At 36.2% G+C, this 20,608-nt stretch overlaps 1 protein-coding gene across 1 annotated transcript in view; it reads right to left on the reverse strand.

Moving 5' to 3' along the window:
- Positions 1-6,432: 6,432 nt before the first annotated feature.
- The window catches only part of mfng (MFNG O-fucosylpeptide 3-beta-N-acetylglucosaminyltransferase), a 28,698-nt gene continuing 14,522 nt past the window's right edge, over positions 6,433-20,608 (reverse strand). The window contains exons 4-8 of the mRNA XM_073844259.1: positions 18,066-18,219; positions 9,969-10,054; positions 9,675-9,840; positions 7,692-7,777; positions 6,433-7,039 (exon numbers count right to left, since the gene is read on the reverse strand). Coding sequence (XP_073700360.1) covers positions 6,952-7,039; positions 7,692-7,777; positions 9,675-9,840; positions 9,969-10,054; positions 18,066-18,219 — 580 coding nt within the window. The 3' untranslated portion in view covers positions 6,433-6,951. The remainder of the gene's footprint in view (positions 7,040-7,691; positions 7,778-9,674; positions 9,841-9,968; positions 10,055-18,065; positions 18,220-20,608) is intronic.

Raw genomic sequence — 20,608 nt, forward strand, 5'->3', positions numbered from 1 at the left:
AAAAAAAAATCTAAAAGAAAAATTAAGAAAAATGAAAATGAATTATTTACATTACAATATTTTCATGAATACTGAAAATGTACTTTACAATAAATAATAATAATAATAATAATAATAATTATTATTATTATTATTAATAATAATTCTGAAAATGCAAAACATCTAGAATTCTATAGAATTATTAAATTTCAATTATTTGCATTTAATTTTTTATAAATACTGAAAATGTACATTACAATGTGAATAATAATAATAATAATAATAATAATAACAACAATAATCATAATAATACATTTATTATTATACATTCTGAAACTGCAAAAAATATGTTCAAAAGAAAATCTGAAAAATGTAAAATATTTGCATTAAAATAGTTTCATAAATACTGAAAGTGTATTTTACAATGTGAATAATAATTATTATTCTACAAGCGCAAAAATTTAATTTAAGAAAATCAGAAAAATGTAAATTATTTGCATGAAAATATTTTCATAAATACTGAAAATGTACTTTACATTGTAAATTATTAATTCTAAAAATGCAAAAATTGCACTTAAAAGAAATTCAGAAAAACAAATTATTTGCATTGATAAATATATATCATAAATAACGAAAATGTACTTTACAATGTGAATAATAATAATAATAATAATAATTATTATTATTATTATTATTATTATTATTATTTATTCTGAAAATAAAAATCATAATTAAAAGAAATTCAGAAAATGTAAATGATTTGAATTCAAATATTGATTCAAATATTTTCATAAATACTGAAAATGTATTTTTCAATGTGAATATTATTATTATTATTAAATTCTTATACTTATTTAAAAAATATTATTAAATTCTTATACTTATTAAAAAATTATATTTAAAGAAAAAAATCTCAATTTTAAATTAATTATTTGCATTACAATATTGTAATGAATACAGAAAATGTACTTTAGAATTTAAGTAATAATAATCATCATCTTCATAATTAGTAATAGTACTAAAATTATGTAAAAAATAATTCAGTAGTAGTAAATTATAGTAAATTGTATTTTAAATAAAAATAATGCTTAATTTTGAATAATTCAAATTGTAACTTTCGCAAATACTGAAAATGAAATGTACAATTTAATTATTATTATTATCATCGGAAACGATAAAAATGCAATATATATTTAAAAAAATAATAAAAATGAAAGTGAATTATGTGGATTACAATAATTTCAAGAATACTGAAAATGTATTTAACAATTTGAATAATAATAACAACAGTAATAACAATACTATATATATATATATGTGTGTGTGTGTGTGTGTGTGTGTGTGTGTGTGTGTGTGTGTATATATATATATATGCATGCATATGTGTGTGTGTGTGTGTGTGTGTGTGTGTGTGTGTGTGTGTGTGTGTGTGTGTGTGTGTGTGTGTGTGTGTGTGTGTGTGTACTACACAATTTAAATTAGACGAAAGCTGGAACTTAAGAAATTATGAACACATTAATGAGAATAAGAGCATGTATTACAATTGCAAAGAAAAGTAGGCTATGCTGCATAATAGGCCTCATAAAGACTGCTTTATGTACATTAATGTACAAATTCGCCTCATGCCACATAATTTCTCATTTTCAACTTCAGTTATGGCCTTGATATCTTCTGACAGTTTTCTTGAGTTTGATCCTCAAATAAACGCGGTCACACGGACGTACTGAGAGCTAAAGCTTCCAGTGGCTGCGCGCACAAGTACACAAACACACATTAATACTGTTATCAAGTAGCAGGGCGTTCAATGACCAACACACACGACATCCAAACGCTGCACCCACTGAACCCACCGGCCCACATACAAGCCTGTCCGCACACTGCCATTATTCGAGTCGCTAAACTGAAAGGAAACAGACAGACGCGGCGAGCGCGAACCCGTGGAGTATAATTACACAATCACGCTCATCCTCTTTCCCTCTGTCGCCTCTGCTTTCACTCCTCAACCTCACGGATCCACTCGGAATGAGCAATTCCCCGCTCCTGGATGGCTTTACACAGCCATCTCTGAAAAAGTGTGGTTTCTTTCCGCTTATTTGGGTTGGAAATAACGGCTTTTCCTTAGAGGCGTGCCGCGTGTGGGAGTTGTGTTAACGTTTACCTGGTTGTCATACTGAGATATATAGATGAAGACTTATATGGCTAGCATGGTCACGTTCGCCCCTGCTGGTAAACATCGGAACTACATCATATTATTCAATTTAAAAATAATAAAATAACACATTAAAACACATTAAATATTTCTAAAACTAAATTAGTGACACTTCAATATATCATGAACACTATAATAATAACAACAATCTTACTTAAAAAAAATAAAAAAATAAATAGTCCAGTGTATATAAATGTTAATATTTCCTTTTTATATATATAATAAGTATATTTTATTAGATAAGTTTTAAATAAACATAATATTTATATTACATTTATATAAATATTAACTATTTTATATAATCTAAATTAGTGGCACTTCAACATATTTTTGTGTACTATAATAATCTTACTGTAAAATAAATGAAATAAAGTAAAATAAATAGTTCATTGTATATAAATACAGAATAATTAAATAACTAAATAATAGGGGAAAAAATGTCATGAAAATATTTTCATGAATACTGAAAATGTACTTTACAACGTGAATAATAATAAAATATTTTAATACTGTATTTTATACTATAATATTATTATTATTAATATTACTATTGTTATAAATTCTGAAAATGCACAGATGATATTTAAAAGAAATTCTGAAATTTAACTTAAATATTTTGTAAAATATTTTCTTAAATGCTGAAATGTACTTTACAATCTGAATAATAATAATAATTTTTTTTATTATTACTATTACTGGAAGTTATGAAAATGCAAAAAATATTTAAATATTTAAAATAAAAATTAAAATAAATTATTTGCATTACAATATTTTCATGAATACTGAAATGTACTTTATTATTATTATTATTATTAATAGTAGTAATAATAATAATAATTCTGAAAATAAAACCCTTATTTATAATAAATTAGAGACCCTTCAATATATTGTGTACACTATAATAACAATCTTACTTCAAAATATTTTTTTTAAATAATATACTTAGAAATAATATATTTATTTAAAACTTATATAATATTAAATGTATAAAAATATATTAACTATTTTATATAATCTAAATTAGTGCCAGTTCAACATATTTTTGTGTACTATAATAATCTTACTGTAAAATGAATAAAAATAAAATAGTTCATTGTATATGAATACAATTTCTTTATATATTTATTAAAAATATATACATACAGTTAAATACTATATTTATTTAAAACCTATATAATATTAAATGTTTTATATAAAAACTAAATTAGTGGCACAATATATTTTGTATACTGTAATAATCTCAGTGCAAAATAAAATAAAACAAAATAGTTCAGTGTATGTATGTATGTATATATATATATATATATATATACACACACACACTCACACACTATTTATGATGTAATAACTAATAATATATAATAGTTACAGTGGCTAATTAAAAAAGAGCATTTAAATGCCTGCAGTTCTTGTGGTGCCGTGGTGGCATTATAAACCTCCCTGTGTCCGACAAGACAAATCAGAGCGTGTGAGGGTTTTTATTATCTCCAGCTGCTTTTATGGCCACACAGATCAGGCGGTGAGCAGACGGCAGAAAATGAGATTTCAGATCTTCTTCTCTGGTTGGTTTAAGTTGGTCTACTGAATGTCACAGGTAGACATAAAGACTTATGGGGCTGAAAGAAAACTTTCCAAATTTGAGTTGTAAAACAAGTAAAAGGGTCATTTGATGCTGTACCGATACTCTGAGGTAGAAAGTTTAGAAAACAAAACACATAAAGCATTTATTATTTTATATACAGTGCACTCAAAAGTTCATCAAAGGCCTTTCAACACTAAACAAGCCAATCCAGGTAAATACTCAACTAATCCAACATATAAACAAATACAGGGCAACATTTCAAAGGTTTTGGCTTCTCCAGCCCAAACATAAGCACTTCAAAGGGAAATCAGCTACCAGCAGACATAACAAAATGAATCAAACTTACTGAGAAGAAGATGTTGTGGTTGGTTGGGCCTTGTAATCCATACTTAAGTTGTGCTAGTTTGTTTGGTGTACCAAACTCTCTCTTTGTTCACACTGACTGCATTCCACTTGATTGCTTGATTCATTTGATTGGTAGGCTGTCTTAAAGGGCTAGCGCCAACTGTCTGTCAGGGCCTGTCTTAAAGGGATAGTTCACCCAAAAATTAAAACTACCCCATGATTTACTCACCCTTAGGTTTCCTAGGTGTATATGACTTTCTTCTTTCAAACAAATACAATCAGAGTTATATTTAAAAAAAAAAAAAAAAATCATGGCTCTTCTAAGCTTTATAATGGCAGTAAATGGCTGTTGAGTCTAATAAAGTGCATCCATCCATTATAAAAGTACTCAACATGGCTCTGGGAGGTTAATAAAGGAAAGTGATGGGAGAAAAAAACTTTTCAAAGTTTAGAATCATTTAAACCAATTGCAAATGATCGCCAAATTATTTCGAAGCGCTTGAAACACCACACTCTAGTGATGCCTGCTGGTCAAAAGTGTGTATCAAACATCAAAACATGCATAAAAAAGACTGTTGCAAAGTTTTATTGAAAGTATAATACATTATACAGTCAAGCTGGAAATTATTCATACCCCTGGCAAATTCTGACTTAAAGTTACTTTTATTCAACCACCAAGTTTTTTTTTTTTTTTTTTTTTTTTTTAACCAGAAATGACACAGGCTTCTCCCAAAAGATAATAAGATGATGTACAAGATGCATCATTGTGGAAAAAAAAAAAAATTTTCTCAGCTTTTATTTACATTTGAACAAAAAGTGGCATGTCCAAAATTATTCACACCCTTCTCAATAATCATTAGAAAAGCCTTTATTGGCTATTACAGCAATCAAACGCTTCCTATAATTGCTGACCAGCTTTTTGCATGTCTCCACTGGTATTTTTGCCCATTCATCTTTAGCGATGAGCTCCAACTCTTTCAGGTTGGAGGGTCTCCTTGCCATCACCCTGATCTTTAGCTCCCTCCACAGTTTCTCAATTGGATTTAAGTCAGGACTCTGGCTGAGCCACTGCAAAACGTTAATGTTTTTGTCTGCTAACCAATTCTTCTCCACTTTTGCTGTGTGTTTTGGGTCGTTGTCGTGCTGAAAGGCCAAGTTTCTCTGCAGACTGCCTGATGTTGTTTTTGAGAATTTTGATGTATTGCTCCTTTTTCATGGTGCCGTTTACTGTGATTAGGTTCCCTGGTCCACCGACTGAAAAACACCCCCAAAGCATTAGGTTCCCACCACCATTTTTGAAAGTGGGGATGGTGTTCTTACGGTTGAAGGCTTATCCTTTTTTATGCCAAATGAAGGCTACATCATTGTGGCCAAACAATTCAATTTTTGTTTCAACTGACCATAAAACAGAAGACCAGAAGTCAGAAGTTCTCCCAATGAATCAGGGTAATTAGGATGCTTTAGAACAGCTTGGACTATTTGGAATGGTATAGAACTTTGGATTTTCCCATAGACTGTGACAGTTTGCAAAGGGCATGAATAATTTTAGACATGCCACTTTTTGTTCAAATGTAAATAAAAGTTTTAATATATATATATTTCTACAATGATGCCTCTTGTACATTATCTTTTGGGAGAAGCCTGTGTTATTTCCGGTCACAAAAAAAAAAAAAAAAAAAACTTGCTGGTTGAATAAAAGTAATTTTAAGTCAGAATTTGCCAGGGGTATGAATAATTTCGGGCTTGACTGTATATACACATTAAATTAAATAATAAAACACATTTAAATATGAAGTGTCTATATAATATGTGGTTTAAAAATTTTATATTCATTTACACTTTTTTTTTTGTTTGTTTCATGGAAAGCCTATGTATAGAAGCCAGTAAGAGACTATTAAATAATTCTCATCTTTTTAATAACACAGATGTCTTGTTTAAAATGAGAAAGAAAGAAAGAAAGAAAGAAAGAAAGAAAGAAAGAAAGAAAGAAAGAAGTTTTCCAAAGGTCCATCCATGTGATCAATGTGCACTCATAAGTTCATCAAAGGCCTTTCGACACTAGGTATATATGACTTCATCTTTCATCTTCCAATAAAGGCTAGTAATGCTCCGACCTTTTTCTTTACAAATCCTCATTTTGTACGTTTAATTCATGACTGGTGTTTTGTTTTACTATAGATTACGGTTTATAAAGTTTTAAATATGGATATTTTACTTACATAAATGCATTAATTCACTACCTGTCTAATGTAGGAAATACACAACCACAACAAGTTAGGAAATCATTCAGAATCATTATACAGGAAAATAATCTTTATTTACCTAACACTGTATAAAAATGTATTTCACAACATAGTTTAGTGGACATCCACTTATCTGAAGTGCTTCATGTAAATCATGAACTACAAAAACATTACAGTAATCAAAATGCGTACAGTGCAAATACAAGAATACAAATGATAACATAAAGAAACAAATCTGATTACCCTGTTTTGAAATCGTTTGATTTAAAAACAGAAAATTCATCAAGTGAACTGATTTCAAAGCAAATTTACAGTGCATTGACAGAGACGTGTTATTTAATAATAATTACAAGTAGGATTCAATGAATCAAAATATCACATAATAACGAAAATGTGCAGCGTGTAGACAGAAGTTACACTTCCAATGTCAATAACAATATTGGCTCAGTTAAACATTGAGGTTTCTCAGTCTCCTCATTTGACCAACATGCAGTGCTTTCGGCTTGATTGCTTGATTCAAATGTCTTGTAAGGAAACTTTATGCATTGAACTTCTCACATTATACATGATTATTGTTCATTTAGTCCTTTGCATCATTGCTGATTCCATGCCAAGGCGCTTTTGAGGGCTACAGGGCACCAATTTGTTGTAGGGTACAGAAGACAATGGACTGTTCTGAACCTGAAAAAGAAAAGTGATGAGTTTTTAAAAGTCATAGATTTAAAAAAAAATGCCTAAAAACGAAAAGGATTCGTTTGTTTTATATAGCTTTGGCTTTAAACCCAGGTTGAAGTTTGCGAAATCTTGAGCAGGAACCAAACTTTACTAGGTTTTTAAAACAAGTATGTGTTATCTTTTGAGGAAAACGCAAAACCTTTTAGTCTGTGAGGAGTTTGCCGATACATACAGACAAATTTACTCAGATTAAGTAGATTAAGTCACACAATGAAGAACTGCCCGTAAGAGATGTCTGCTCACGAAGTGTGTAAGCATGGATTTGGGGTGATAACAGAAAAGGCTTGGATGTTTAGTGCTAACACAGGCAAAAAGATATGCGAGAAGATACCACACTCACTGCGGTAAGCATATTTTGCAGATAAACATAGAAGTATTAGCATGAAATTAGATTTCAGGAACTTTAGTAAAAGGATAACATGTTTTTACGTCAGTTTAAAGTGGCTATATCTAATTTTAACTTCACTTTTTCTTGTAATTTCTCTTGAATGCACAAAGGAAAGTGGAGTTAGCGGCAGTATGCGTCATCTTTTAGTCATAAATAGCAAATCTGTATCCACAGGGCCTGTGGGTGTGTGAAGGTGTGTGCATGACTAACCTGGACGGATCTTCATCTTTGGTAAAAACTCCTTTTAGCTCAACACTGTTCATTTTATTCTCGAACCATCCATAGCTGAGAGTCACCTTCAGTGTTAGAGGTAGAGAAACAAACAGGAAGAACAAATAACATGCTGTTAGAATTGAGCAAGTAGTCTGATTTTGAATAACCATCTCATTTTTGGACAAAATGTGTTTTGGCAGCTAATATATTAGTATTCTTTAAGGGGAAATATTAGCCTTCAGTTCTTTGTGGTAAATATTAACCTTCAGTTATTTGAGGTAAATATTAGCCTTCAGTTCTTTGTGGTAAATATTGGCCTTTAGTTATTTGAGGTAAATATTAGCCTTTTGGCTAATAGGAAGAACAAATAACATGCTGTTAGAATTGAGCAAGTAGTCTGATTTTGAATAACCATCTCATTTTTGGACAAAATGTGTTTTGGCAGCTAATATATTAGTATTCTTTAAGGTAAAATATTAGCCTTCAGTTCTTTGTGGTAAATATTGGCCTTTAGTTATTTGAGGTAAATATTAGCCTTCAGTTCTTTGTGGTAAATATTAACCTTCAGTTATTTGAGGTAAATATTAGCCTTCAGTTCTTTGTGGTAAATATTGGCCTTTAGTTATTTGAGGTAAATATTAGCCTTCAGTTATTTGAGGTAAATATTAGCCTTCAGTTCTTTGTGGTAAATATTGGCCTTTAGTTATTTGAGGTAAATATTAGCCTTCAGTTATTTGAGGTAAATATTAGCCTTCAGTTCTTTGTGGTAAATATTAGCCTTCAGTTATTTAAGGGGAAATATTAGCCTTCAGTTCTTTGTGGTAAATATTAACCTTCAGTTATTTGAGGTAAATATTAGCCTTCAGTTCTTTGTGGTAAATATTGGCCTTTAGTTATTTGAGGTAAATATTAGCCTTCAGTTCATTGTGGTAAATATTAGCCTTCAGTTCTTTGAGGTAAATATTAGCCTTCAGTTCTTTGTGGTAAATATTGGCCTTTAGTTATTTGAGGTAAATATTAGCCTTCAGTTCCTTGTGGTAAATATTATCCTTCTGTTATTTAAAGGGAAATATTAGCCTTCAGTTCTTTGTGGTAAATATTAGCCTTCAGTTATTTAAGGGGAAATATTAGCCTTCAGTTCTTTGTGGTAAATATTAGCCTTCAGTTATTTAAGGGGAAATATTAGCCTTCAGTTCTTTGTGGTAAATATTAGCCTTCAGTTATTTGAGGTAAATATTAGCATTCAGTTCATTGTGGTAAATATTAGCCTTCAGTTCTTTGAGGTAAAATATTAGCCTTCAGTAGTTCTTTGTGGTAAAACATTAACCTTCAGTTCTTTGAGGTAAAATATTAGCCTTCAGTTCTTTGAGGTCAAATATTAGCCTTCAGTTCTTTGAGGTCAAATATTAGCCTTCAGTTCTTTGAGGTAAATATTAGCCCTCAATTCTTTGTGGTAAAACATTAACCTTCAGTTCTTTGAGGTAAAATATTAGCCTTCAGTTCTTTGAGGTCAAATATTAGCCTTCAGTTCTTTGAGGTCAAATATTAGCATCCATTTTTTTTTGCCATAAAATATTACCCTGCAGTTCTTTAAAATAAAATTCTTAAGTACAGTTCTTTGAGCTTAAATAATTGAAATCTTTAAGCAATACGTATTAACATCCAGTGCTAAAGTTGCTAAATATGCTAAGTTGTTGTGAATGCTTGCCTAAGTGATTGTTAGCGCTTTGCTAGGAGGAAGGTAAAGTATTCTACAGTAGATGTTTCTAGGGCATTGCTAGGTGGCTGCTAGGGTAGTCTTAGTGATTGCTTGTTCTAGGTGGTTCAAAACATACTTAGATGCTTCAGAAAAGGCTTCTGATCATGCTTCTTCCTAGGCTGGCTTTATGCTGGTTGTCCAACCTGGTCATAGCGGGTTAGCAGGCCAGTTTTTGATGCTTAAATAAGCAATACCTACAGCCACCACTAAAAAAATCTCACCTGTTTTGGGATATCGCTAGGGCTAAGAAGAAGTAGGTTTTCCAGATGAGAGTGGAACATGTTGCTATGGACCATTGAGATTCCCAGACGCCTCTCAACTATAAAGCCCACCGTACAGTCATCAGGTAACATGATCACGGCAGAGGTCTGCTCGAACCTGGGACCACTGCAAATAGAGACATGCAACTAACAGATGCTCTCAATTCAGTCTCATTGCTGTCTAGGAGAAAAAATTGAGGCACCAAGGCACAAGTACCAACATATGCATGAAATGGCCGCTGAATCAGGCCTCACCTTGCCCATGGTGCCATCTTCTCTGCCAGCTTCCTGCTCAGACAGAAACCAGCCCCTCCTGTAGCGAACCAGAAATGGACGTCCCTCTGAAACAAAACAGATGAAAAGTCAACCACTCATCTTCCACATCAGCCTAAGGATGTGGCTCTATACAGCACACAAGATTGTGCACTGATATGAACATTTAAAGAACATATCTTACATTTTCATGTCTTATCGCTACAGTTGCCTATGATTAAAGAATCAAGGTTATAAAACATCTGAAGTTCCAGTGGTGCAATCGGTCAGTGAGTGAGAGTTGAACAGAAGAACATGTGGAGACTCGCTAAGGTTTTGAGTAAAAAGCCTCACCTAAAGAAGGTATTTAAGCAAAAACACTTTCAGATGAACCTAAAAGCAGGTTCCTCAGAATACTTTGTGCAATGGGTAGAAATACATTATATACAGTAGCTAAATTTTACATTTCAAGCGTGTGTGTGTGTGTGTGTGTGTGTGTATATATACATATATATATATATATATATATATATATATATATATATATGAAAAATATATATTATGTACAGTAATATCTACTGAACTATATAAAGTATTAATTTAAAATATTAAGTGAACGATTCATTGACTCATAAGACAGTCCCCTAAATGATTTACTGTTTATGAATGAATCAGTTGAATGAATGAATCATTGGCTCATTCATAAAAACTTGTGCGTGTTTGCTCATGCATGATTCAACATTTTTGTATGAAGCAGTTGAATGACTGATTAATATATGTGACCCTGGACCACAAAACCAGTCATAAGGTAAAATTTTACAAAACTGGGATTTATACATCATATGAAAGCTCAACAAATAAGCTTTCTATTGATGCATAGTTTGTTAGGATAGGACAATATTTGACCGAGATACATCTATTTGAATATCAGGAATCTGAGGGTGCAAAAAAATCTAATTACTGAGAAAATCACCTTTAAAGCTGTCCAAATTAGGTTCTTAACAATGCATTTTACAAATCAAAAATTACATTTTGATGTATTTACAGTAGGAATTTTACCAAAAATCTTCATGGAACATGATCTTTACTTAATTTCCTAATGATTTTTGGCATAAAAGAAATATCAAAAATTTTGACCCATGCAATGTATTTTTGGCTATTGCTACAAATATACCCCAGCGACTTAAGACTGGTTTTGTGGTCCAGGGTCACATATTTGGTCACTGTTTTGTTCCTTAATGATTTAGTATTTCTGAATGCAATGGGTAAAAATAATATATACAGTAGCTAATTCTTACATTTCATGCATTTAAAAAAATATATGGAAAATTTGATATTATGCACAGTATTATATAATTTAATGTATTTGAACTATATATAATATTAAGTGAATGGTTAATTGACTCATTGAGACAGTCGCTTGTTTTGTGCATGAATGAGTTAGTGTTTATGAATGAATCAGTTGAATGAATGATTCATTGGCTCATTCATTCATTCATTTGTGGCTCATAGACAGACATTTGTTGTCACCCACTGGCATAACTAACATATTAAAAGAGTCAAATACCCACCACCAATACTATATTTATACTTTTCTATGTCCTTTAATTTAAATTTGAATCACTTCTTTAAACCATGACTTTCTCTCCCTTTGTAAGCTCTCTGAGCTTATCTTCGCTCCGTTTCCTGGCTTTTCTAAAAGTCTGAGCAGGTTTGTTTTCCTGTGGGATTCTGTGGAGCATCATAAGGGACAGGGGCATAAATCTGACCGTGTCCATCTACTCGTCCCCACATCCGTTTATCCCTCCTTCATTCCTCCATGTGTCTGTTATCCTCAAGGTAACACACGGCTCTTTTCTGTCCTCTCATCCTTTCGACCGTTTTCCTCCCCTGTAGGGAGTTGTGGCCTGTCCAGCCAGACATATAAATGTGGACATAAACAACACAGAGGACACACAGAGAGGCAGATAGGACGGATCAGGTTGTGTTCACCGGAATGAAAGAAGCAGTTTAGATTCAGTGGGGCTTCGAGTGTCCAACTGAGAAAAAGCAGTGTTATATATAGAGGGAGATGTTGAAGAACAAAGCAAAGGAAGCAGGAGAGGAAGAGGGAGAGAGTTAGGGGAGTGACACCACAACTAATATATATATATATATATATATATATATATATAAGCCACAAACATTCATTGCCAAAGAAGCTGGCTGTTCACAGAGTGCTGCATCCAAGCATGTTAACAGAGTTGAGTGGAAGGAAAAAGTGTGGAAGAAAAAGATTCACAACCAACCGAGAGAACCGCACGTGTCAAGGAATGTGGCTACAATTGTCGTATTCCTCTTTTAAGCCACTCCTGAACCACAGACAACGTCAGGGGTCATCTTAACTGGGCTAAGGAGAAGAAGAAATTGACTGTTGCCCAGTTGTCCAAAGTCCTCTTTTCAGATGAGAGCAAGTTTTGTATTTCATTTGGAAACCAAGGTCCTAGAGTCTGGAGGAAGAGTGGAGAAGCTCATAGCCCAAGTTGCTTGAAGTCCAGTGTTAAGTTTCCACAGTCTGTGATGATTTGGGGTGCAATGTCATCTGCTGGTGTTGGTCCACTGTGTTTTTTGAAAACCAAAGTCACTGTACCCGTTTACCAAGACATTTTAGAGCACTTCATGCTTCCTTCTGCTGACCAGCAGAAGGAAGATGCTGATTTCATTTTTTAAAGATGCTGATTTCATTTTTTAAAGATGCTGATTTCATTTTTTAAAGATGCTGATTTCATTTTCCAGTAGAATTTGGCACCTACCCACACTGCCAAAAGCACCAAAAGTTGGATAAATTACCATGGTGCTGGAGTGCTTGACTGGCCAGCAGCAATGTATAAACATTTTATATAGACATATACTTAATATGTATTTATAAAATATTTATTTCTAATTAATATTATAATTAATAATAATGATAATAATAATATATTATAAATAATAATATTATAATTAATACTTATTTTAATTAAAAAATGTAAAATAAAAAATATATTTATAATGTAAACATACTTTATATGTAATAAAATAATACAAACATTAATTATATACACACACACACACACACACACACGGTACAGACCAAAAGTTTGGACACACCTTCTCATTCAGGTGTGTCCAAACTTTTGGTCTGTACTGTAAATATGATTTCAACTGAAAAAACTTGTGAAAAAATATTTTTCAGGTGGTCAAATAGCAAATAGTGGAGCTCTGCAGCCACCTACTGGTAAAAGTTATTTGTAGTTGTTTTTTTTTTTACTTTTAAAACTGGATTTTCCAAAAGATGGGCAAAAATCTTACACTAAACCATGTGAAATTATCCATGTTATCCCCAAGAATCAAAGTTAGAAATGTGGGTCTTTTATAAAGTGAATTTTACATAAAAAAGCAGTTTTTATATAAAAAAAACCGTTTTTATATAAAAAACCCATTTAAAAAATATTTATTTATTAATTTATATATATTTAAAAAAAATAAAGAAATTGCCTTAAATTGATATTTTAATATTCTGCAGATAAACTAAATAGTGAAATAAAATTCCTTCCTTGATATTTGTTTATATTTGTGTATTGAAAACATTTTTGATTGACATTTAGACTCCTGATTTCCTATATTTAAAAAGAAAATTGTCTTTTTTTTTTATTTGGGCTAGTTAAATTAATTTTTGGGCTACCAAAACCTGAAGAGTACCTGCCCGAAGGGCTACCAGAGATTTTGAAAATTTGCGAGCCCTGCTTAATATGTATTTTATATAGACTTAATATTTTATAATACTTAATATGTATTTTAAAATATTTTATTTATTTAAATATTTTAATAATAAAAATATATATTTACAATGTAAATGTATACTTTACATGTAATAAAATATAATAAATAAAATATTAAATTTGTATATATTTATATTTAAAATAAAATATATATAACATTATATTATATAAATATTTTAATTAAAATTGTATAAACATTTTATATAGACATATAATTAATATTTGTTAAAAAAATATTTATTCAAAATATTTTAATTAAAAATGTTAAAATAAAAAATATATTTATAATTTAAATATAAGTATTATTTATAAAATATGAACATTGTAAATGAACATATTTTGTATGTAATAGATTCCATAATTTATTTTTAAAGGGCTATTTATAAAAGGTACACATTTTATATAAACATATGCTAAGTACATGTATTAAAAATACTCTAAAAATACTTAAAATATTATGTCAACTCTCATTACCATTAATAATTAGTTGTTATTATTGTTTAAAATAGTTAGCTAAATGTTTAAATAAAAGAAATAAAGCACTATTTTACATTTCATTGTATTCAAATATTTCTTACTATTTCTTGTTTATTTTTTATTTTATTTTCTGATTTTCATAGAGAAATATGAAGCAGGCATACTGTTTTTGTCAGATTTTGTGTCCTAATCATCAAAAAAATATATATATATATTATTATTATTATTATTATATCTGTTTTTTTTTTTTTTTTTGATGATGATGATTAGGACACAAAATCTGACAAAAACAGTATGCCTGCTTCATATTTCTCTATGAAAATCAGAAGAGAAAAGAAAAAATAAACAAGAAATATTTGAATACAATTGTCACGTATCTGGTCTATCTCATCATGAACTCTTGCACACACATTCTGGACTGCAATCCCCATAAGCCACTGCACCAATCACTGCACACAGCTGCTCCTTGTTTCCCACTGATCTGATTGCTGCAAACACCTGTTTCACATTTACCCACATGCATTTAAGCCACTCACACACACAGCCACCTGGCGAAGTCTTATCGTTCCATATGGTCGTAATTCTAAGCGTTTCTCTCTGTGTTGGATTATCTGTGTATGACTCTGGACTGTGTACCCCGTTGACGATTCCTGCTTCCTGCCATTGCGACCATTGCGAACTGTTTCCCGGATTACCTACGTTGTTCCTGTTTTCTGGTGATTATTCATGCCTGTTGACTATTCTAAATAAATGCTGCAAAAGGATCCAGCAGCGAGTATGGTGTCATCCGGTTCCAGCACGAACACCACTGTACAGATCATGCGTTTCAAGCAGGATGAGCGGACTATTGAGGAGTATGCTATGGACTTCATCGAATTAGCTAATCAGTCGACTATGGAGGAGCAGTGCCTGATGATTTTCTTTCGGGGAGGACTCTTAGAGCCATTGGCTTCCCTCATGCCAATGTGTGAACCTGGCTGGACTCTGCAATATTATATAGATCTTGCTCTTTTGTTGTGTGGCTCTCCTTTTACTGTGGGAATTGTGGAAGAGAACCATCTTCCCACAGTAAGTTCCAGCTCCGAGCCACAGCATAAGATGGCCGCCCCTCCCGAGCCTGTTCACAAGATGGCCACTAGCCCAGAATCACAACACCCACATTTCACCACGGCTTGGCAAAGATTCACGTCCAGCCTAGAGGACCCACCACTAATGTCAGCACGAACAGTCGGTCTCTTACGGTCAGCACCTGCCAAAGCAGCGACCTCATATCCTGAGTCAAGCCAAAACACGACCGCACAGTCTGAGCGCCCTCCAGTGACTGCACCGCCAGAGCGCCCTCCAGTGACTGCGCCGCCAGAGCGCCCTCCAGTGACTGTGCCGCCAGAGCACCCTCCAGTGACCGCTCGCTCAGAGCCTGCTCTTCCAGAGTCTCCACTGGAGACGCCCAGCCCTCCTGAATCTCCGCTGGGGTCGTCCAGTTCTCCAGAGCCCGCTCCTCAAGAGCATCGTCCAGAGCCCGCTTCACAAGAGCGTCGTCCAGAGCCCGCTCCTCAAGACAGCCTTCCAGAGCCTCCGCTGGTTCAGCCCAGCCTTCCAGAGCCTCCGCTGGTTCAGGCCAGTCTTCCAGAGCCTCCGCTGGTTCCGCCCAGCCTTCCAGAGCCTCCGCTGGTTCCGCCCAGCCTTCCAGAGCCTCCGCTGGTTCCGCCCAGCCTTCCAGAGCCTCCGCTGGTTCCGCCCAGCCTTCCAGAGCCTCCGCTGGTTCCGCCCAGCCTTCCAGAGCCTCCGCTGGTTCAGCCCAGCCTTCCAGAGCCTCCGCCGGTTCAGCCCAGCCTTCCAGAGCCTCCGCCGGTTCAGCCCTGCCTTCCAGAGCCTCCGCTGGTTCCGCCCAGCCTTCCAGAGACTCCGCTGGTTCCATCCAGTCGTCCTGAGATTCCTGTCTGCCCGGTTCTGGTCACGGAGCTCATGCATGGACTGTTCCCACCCACCCTCCCTGCTGCTCCAGTTCCGCCACCTCTGTCTCCTGACAGTCCCTCTGCTCACCCACATCCCACCTTCGGTGCAGAGGACTTGCCGTGGGACTGCCAGTCTCCATCGGTGTCCAGACTGAGGGATCCCTCACCATCACCTCCAGTCTCAGAGTCCTGGACTCCACCTCGGCCCTCCGACCCTGCGGCTCCACCCCGGCTCTGTGCTCCCTCGTCTCCGTTGTCGGCCGTCGGCCCACCAGCTCCTCCGGGCTCCATCGTCTCTCCGGCTCCGCCCCGGTCAGTCGTCGCCCCACCTTCGCCTCTGGACTCTACTCCTCCGGCTGCGCCTCGTCACTCCGTCCTGCCGGCTCTGTGGACCTCCTCCCTCCCGTGGGCACAGCCTCGATCCTCTGTCACTCCGGCTCCGCTGCGTACCTCCGGACCTCCATCTGCGCCGGGGTCGCCAGAGCCTTGGGCTCCGCCTTGGCCCTCCGGATCCTCGGTGTCACCTAGGACCATCGACTCTCCGGTTCCGCCTCGGGCTCCACCGGCTCCACCTCCGTCGGTCGGCCCCATGCAGGAGCCGACCCTTCCCCCACCATGGCTTCTCCCTCCGTCGGCTCCGCCTCAGTTCGTGGTTCCAGTACCCCTACATGGACCTGGCCCTCCATCCCTCCCTCTGTTCCGCCTCCGCTCCACCACCCTCCAGGTTGTATTAGGTGGTTAGAGCGTCTGGAAGCCGCTCCTTGGGGAGGGGCTCTGTCACGTATCTGGTCTATCTCATCATGAACTCTTGCACACACATTCTGGACTGCAATCCCCATAAGCCACTGCACCAATCACTGCACACAGCTGCTCCTTGTTTCCCACTGATCTGATTGCTGTAAACACCTGTTTCACATTTACCCACATGCATTTAAGCCACTCACACACACAGCCACCTGGCGAAGTCTTATCGTTCCATATGGTCGTAATTCTAAGCGTTTCTCTCTGTGTTGGATTATCTGTGTATGACTCTGGACTGTGTACCCCGTTGACGATTCCTGCTTCCTGCCATTGCGACCATTGCCTGTCTATTGAACTGTTTCCCGGATTACCTACGTTGTTCCTGTTTTCTGGTGATTATTCATGCCTGTTGACTATTCTAAATAAATGCTGCAAATGGATCCGCACGTCTCTGACTCTCCTTGTGGCAACAATAATGAAATGTAAAATAGTGCTTTATTTCTTTTATTTAAACATTTAGCTAACTATTTTAAATAATAATAACAACTAATTATTAATGGTAATGAGAATATATATATATATATATATATAAAATCCCATGCAAAGACAATACTACAGAAATGGGTATAGGGTAATTTTTTTTTTTTTTTTTTTTTTTTTTGGTCTTTCATTCCAATGAACAGAGGTAAAGTCCAGCAGGGCGGCAGAAATGAAAAGACAGGTTTCAATTTTATTACCCAGGTGCCTCTGTGACCCAAGAGATCAGTAGAGCAGAGAAACAAAGAGAAAGAGAGGACAGGGAAACCTGAAGTGAATGGCTTGTCTGTTCTGCAGACCTCACACAAACACACACTACTGAGACAGCAGGACTACAAAACACACACACCCGAATTACTGCCATCACACCTTGTACATGATTGGATTAATTCCCCCGACAGTATTGACAGTTTTTCTCCCAGGCTATACGTTTTAAAAGACCAGACAGAATTGTCCAGATCAATAAGCAATAAAGCTCTAATCACTGATTGATCCTTGAAGGAAAAGGCTCTTTTGCTACAAGTTCATGGCAGAAAAATGTAGGTATAGGCTGCTGGTAAAAAGAAAAAAAAGTCAATAAAACAACTGACCGTCTTATTTCCTTCCAGCAGCTCCTGGGCTCTCATTGGTCGATCCAGACTTGGTTTGCCCACATAGATATCACCGTCCGCTGGGAAGGCCGTCAGGAGAGAGAGAAGAGCTCCAGGGTTCAGGTAGTTATCGTCATCAACATGACACAACCACCTGTGGAAATAAGTAAATAATCATATATTTAAACTATTTATAATATTAATATATAAGATTACGTGAATGATTCATTGACTCATTAAGACCAGAATGATTCAGCGTTTATGAATGAATTCTTTGGCTCATTCATATGTGTGTGCAAGAGTTCATGATGAGATAGACCAGATACGTGACAATTGTATTCAAATATTTCTTGTAAAAGATGTTTGTTCCTTAATGATATAGCATTGTGAATGAATCGGTTGTGTGAGCAATTCAGTGATTAAACTAGATAGTAAATTCGTAGACGAACTTTAAGTTGGCTTGAAAAAGCCTAGCCAGAAAGTCTGAAGTAGTTTTAAAGCTTGAAGTGTGAAGGTTTTCCGTTTTAACTAGTTTAAAGTTTAATGTAGTTTTCGGTTACCCATGGTGGTTGCTAGGGTGTTGCTATGTGGTCGGTAAGGTACTTGGGAGTCGATGTTATTCGGTTGCTAAGGTACACAGGGCGGTTGCTAGGGTGTTACTATGTGGTTGGTAAGGTACTTGGGAGTTGATGCTATGCGGTTGCTAAGGTACACAGGGTGGTTGCAAGGGTGTTACTATGTGGTTGGTAAGGTACTTGGGAGGTGATGGTATGCGGTTGCTAAGGTACCCAGGGTGGTTGCTAGGGTGTTGATATGTGGTTGGTAAGGTAGTTGGGAGTCAATGCTATGCGGTTGCTAAGGTACACAGGGTGGTTGCAAGGGTGTTACTATGTGGTTGGTAAGGTACTTGGGAGTCGATGCTATGCAGTTGCTAAGGTACACAGGGTGGTTGCTAGGGTGTTGCTATGTGGTTGGTAAGGTACTTGGGAGTCGATGCTATTCAGTTGCTAAGGTACACAGGGTGGTTGCTAGGGTGTTGCTATGTGGTTGGTAAGGTACTTGGGAGGTGATGGTATGCGGTTGCTAAGGTACCCAGGGTGGTTGCTATGGTGTTGATATGTGGATGGTAAGGTACTTGGGAGTCGATGCTATGCGGTTGCTAAGGTACACAGGGTGGTTGCTATGGTGTTGATATGTGGATGGTAAGGTACTTGGGAGTCGATGCTATGCGGTTGCTAAGGTACACAGGGTGGTTGCTAGGGTGTTACTATGTGGTTGGTAAGGTACTTGGGAAGTGATGGTATGCGGTTGCTAAAGTACCCAGGGTGGTTGCTAGGGTGTTGATATGTGGTTGGTAAGGTACCTGGGAGTCAATGCTATGCGGTTGCTAAAGTACACAGGGTTGTTGCTAGGGTGTTACTATGTGGTTGGTAAGGTACTTGGGAGTCGATGCTATGTGGTTGCTAAGGCACCCAGGGTGGTTGCTAGGGTGTTGCTATGTGGTTGGTAAGGTACTTGGGAGGCGATGCTATGTGGTTGCTAAGGTACCCAGGGTGGTTGCTAGGGTGTTGCTATGTGGTTGGTAAGGTACTTGGGAGGCGATGGTATGCGGTTGCTAAGGTACCCAGGGTGGTTGCTAGGGTGTTACTATGTGGTTGGTAAGGTACTTGGGAGTCGATGCTATGCAGTTGCTAAGGTACACAGGGTGGTTGCTAGGGTGTTGCTATGTGGTTGGTAAGGTACTTGGGAGGCGATGCTATGCGGTTGCTAAGGTACCCAGGGTGGTTGCTAGAGTGTTGCTATGTGGTTGGTAAGGTACTTGGGAGGCGATGCTATGCGGTTGCTAAGGTACCCAGGGTGGTTGCTAGGGTGTTGCTATGTGGTTGGTAAGGTACTTGGGAGGCAATGCTATGCGGTTGCTAAGGTACCCAGGGTGGTTGCTAGGGTGTTGCTATGTGGTTGGTAAGGTACTTGGGAGGCGATGTTATGCGGTTGCTAAGGTACCCAGGGTGGTTGCTAGGATGTTGCTATGTGGTTGGTAAGGTACTTGGGAGGCGATGCTATGCGATTGCTAAGGTACCCAGGGTGGTTGCGAGGGTGTTGCTATGTGATTGGTAAGGTACTTGGGAGACGATGCTATGCAGTTGCTAAGGTACACAGGGTGGTTGCTAGGGTGTTACTATGCAGTTGCTATGGTACCCAAGCCAGTTACTAGCATGTTGTTAGCATGTTTCTAACATGATAAGCATGTTGCTAGCATGCTTAAAACATGAATACCACGTTACTAGCATATTGTTAGTATTATTAACAAGTTACTGGCATGTTGCTAACATGTTTTTAGCATGATTAGCATAATGCTAGCATGTTGTTAACGAGATTAGCAAGTTACTAGCATTTAGCAGGTTACTAGCATGCTGCTAGCATGATCAAAAAGTTAGTAACATGTTGCTAGCAGGATTAGCAAGTTACTAGACTGTTTCTAACATTATTACCATGTTGCTAGCATGATTAGCAAGTTACTAGCTTGTTTTAACAAGATTAGC

Source organism: Garra rufa, chromosome 7 (assembly GCF_049309525.1).
Source record: "Garra rufa chromosome 7, GarRuf1.0, whole genome shotgun sequence".
Lineage (NCBI taxonomy): Eukaryota > Metazoa > Chordata > Actinopteri > Cypriniformes > Cyprinidae > Garra > Garra rufa.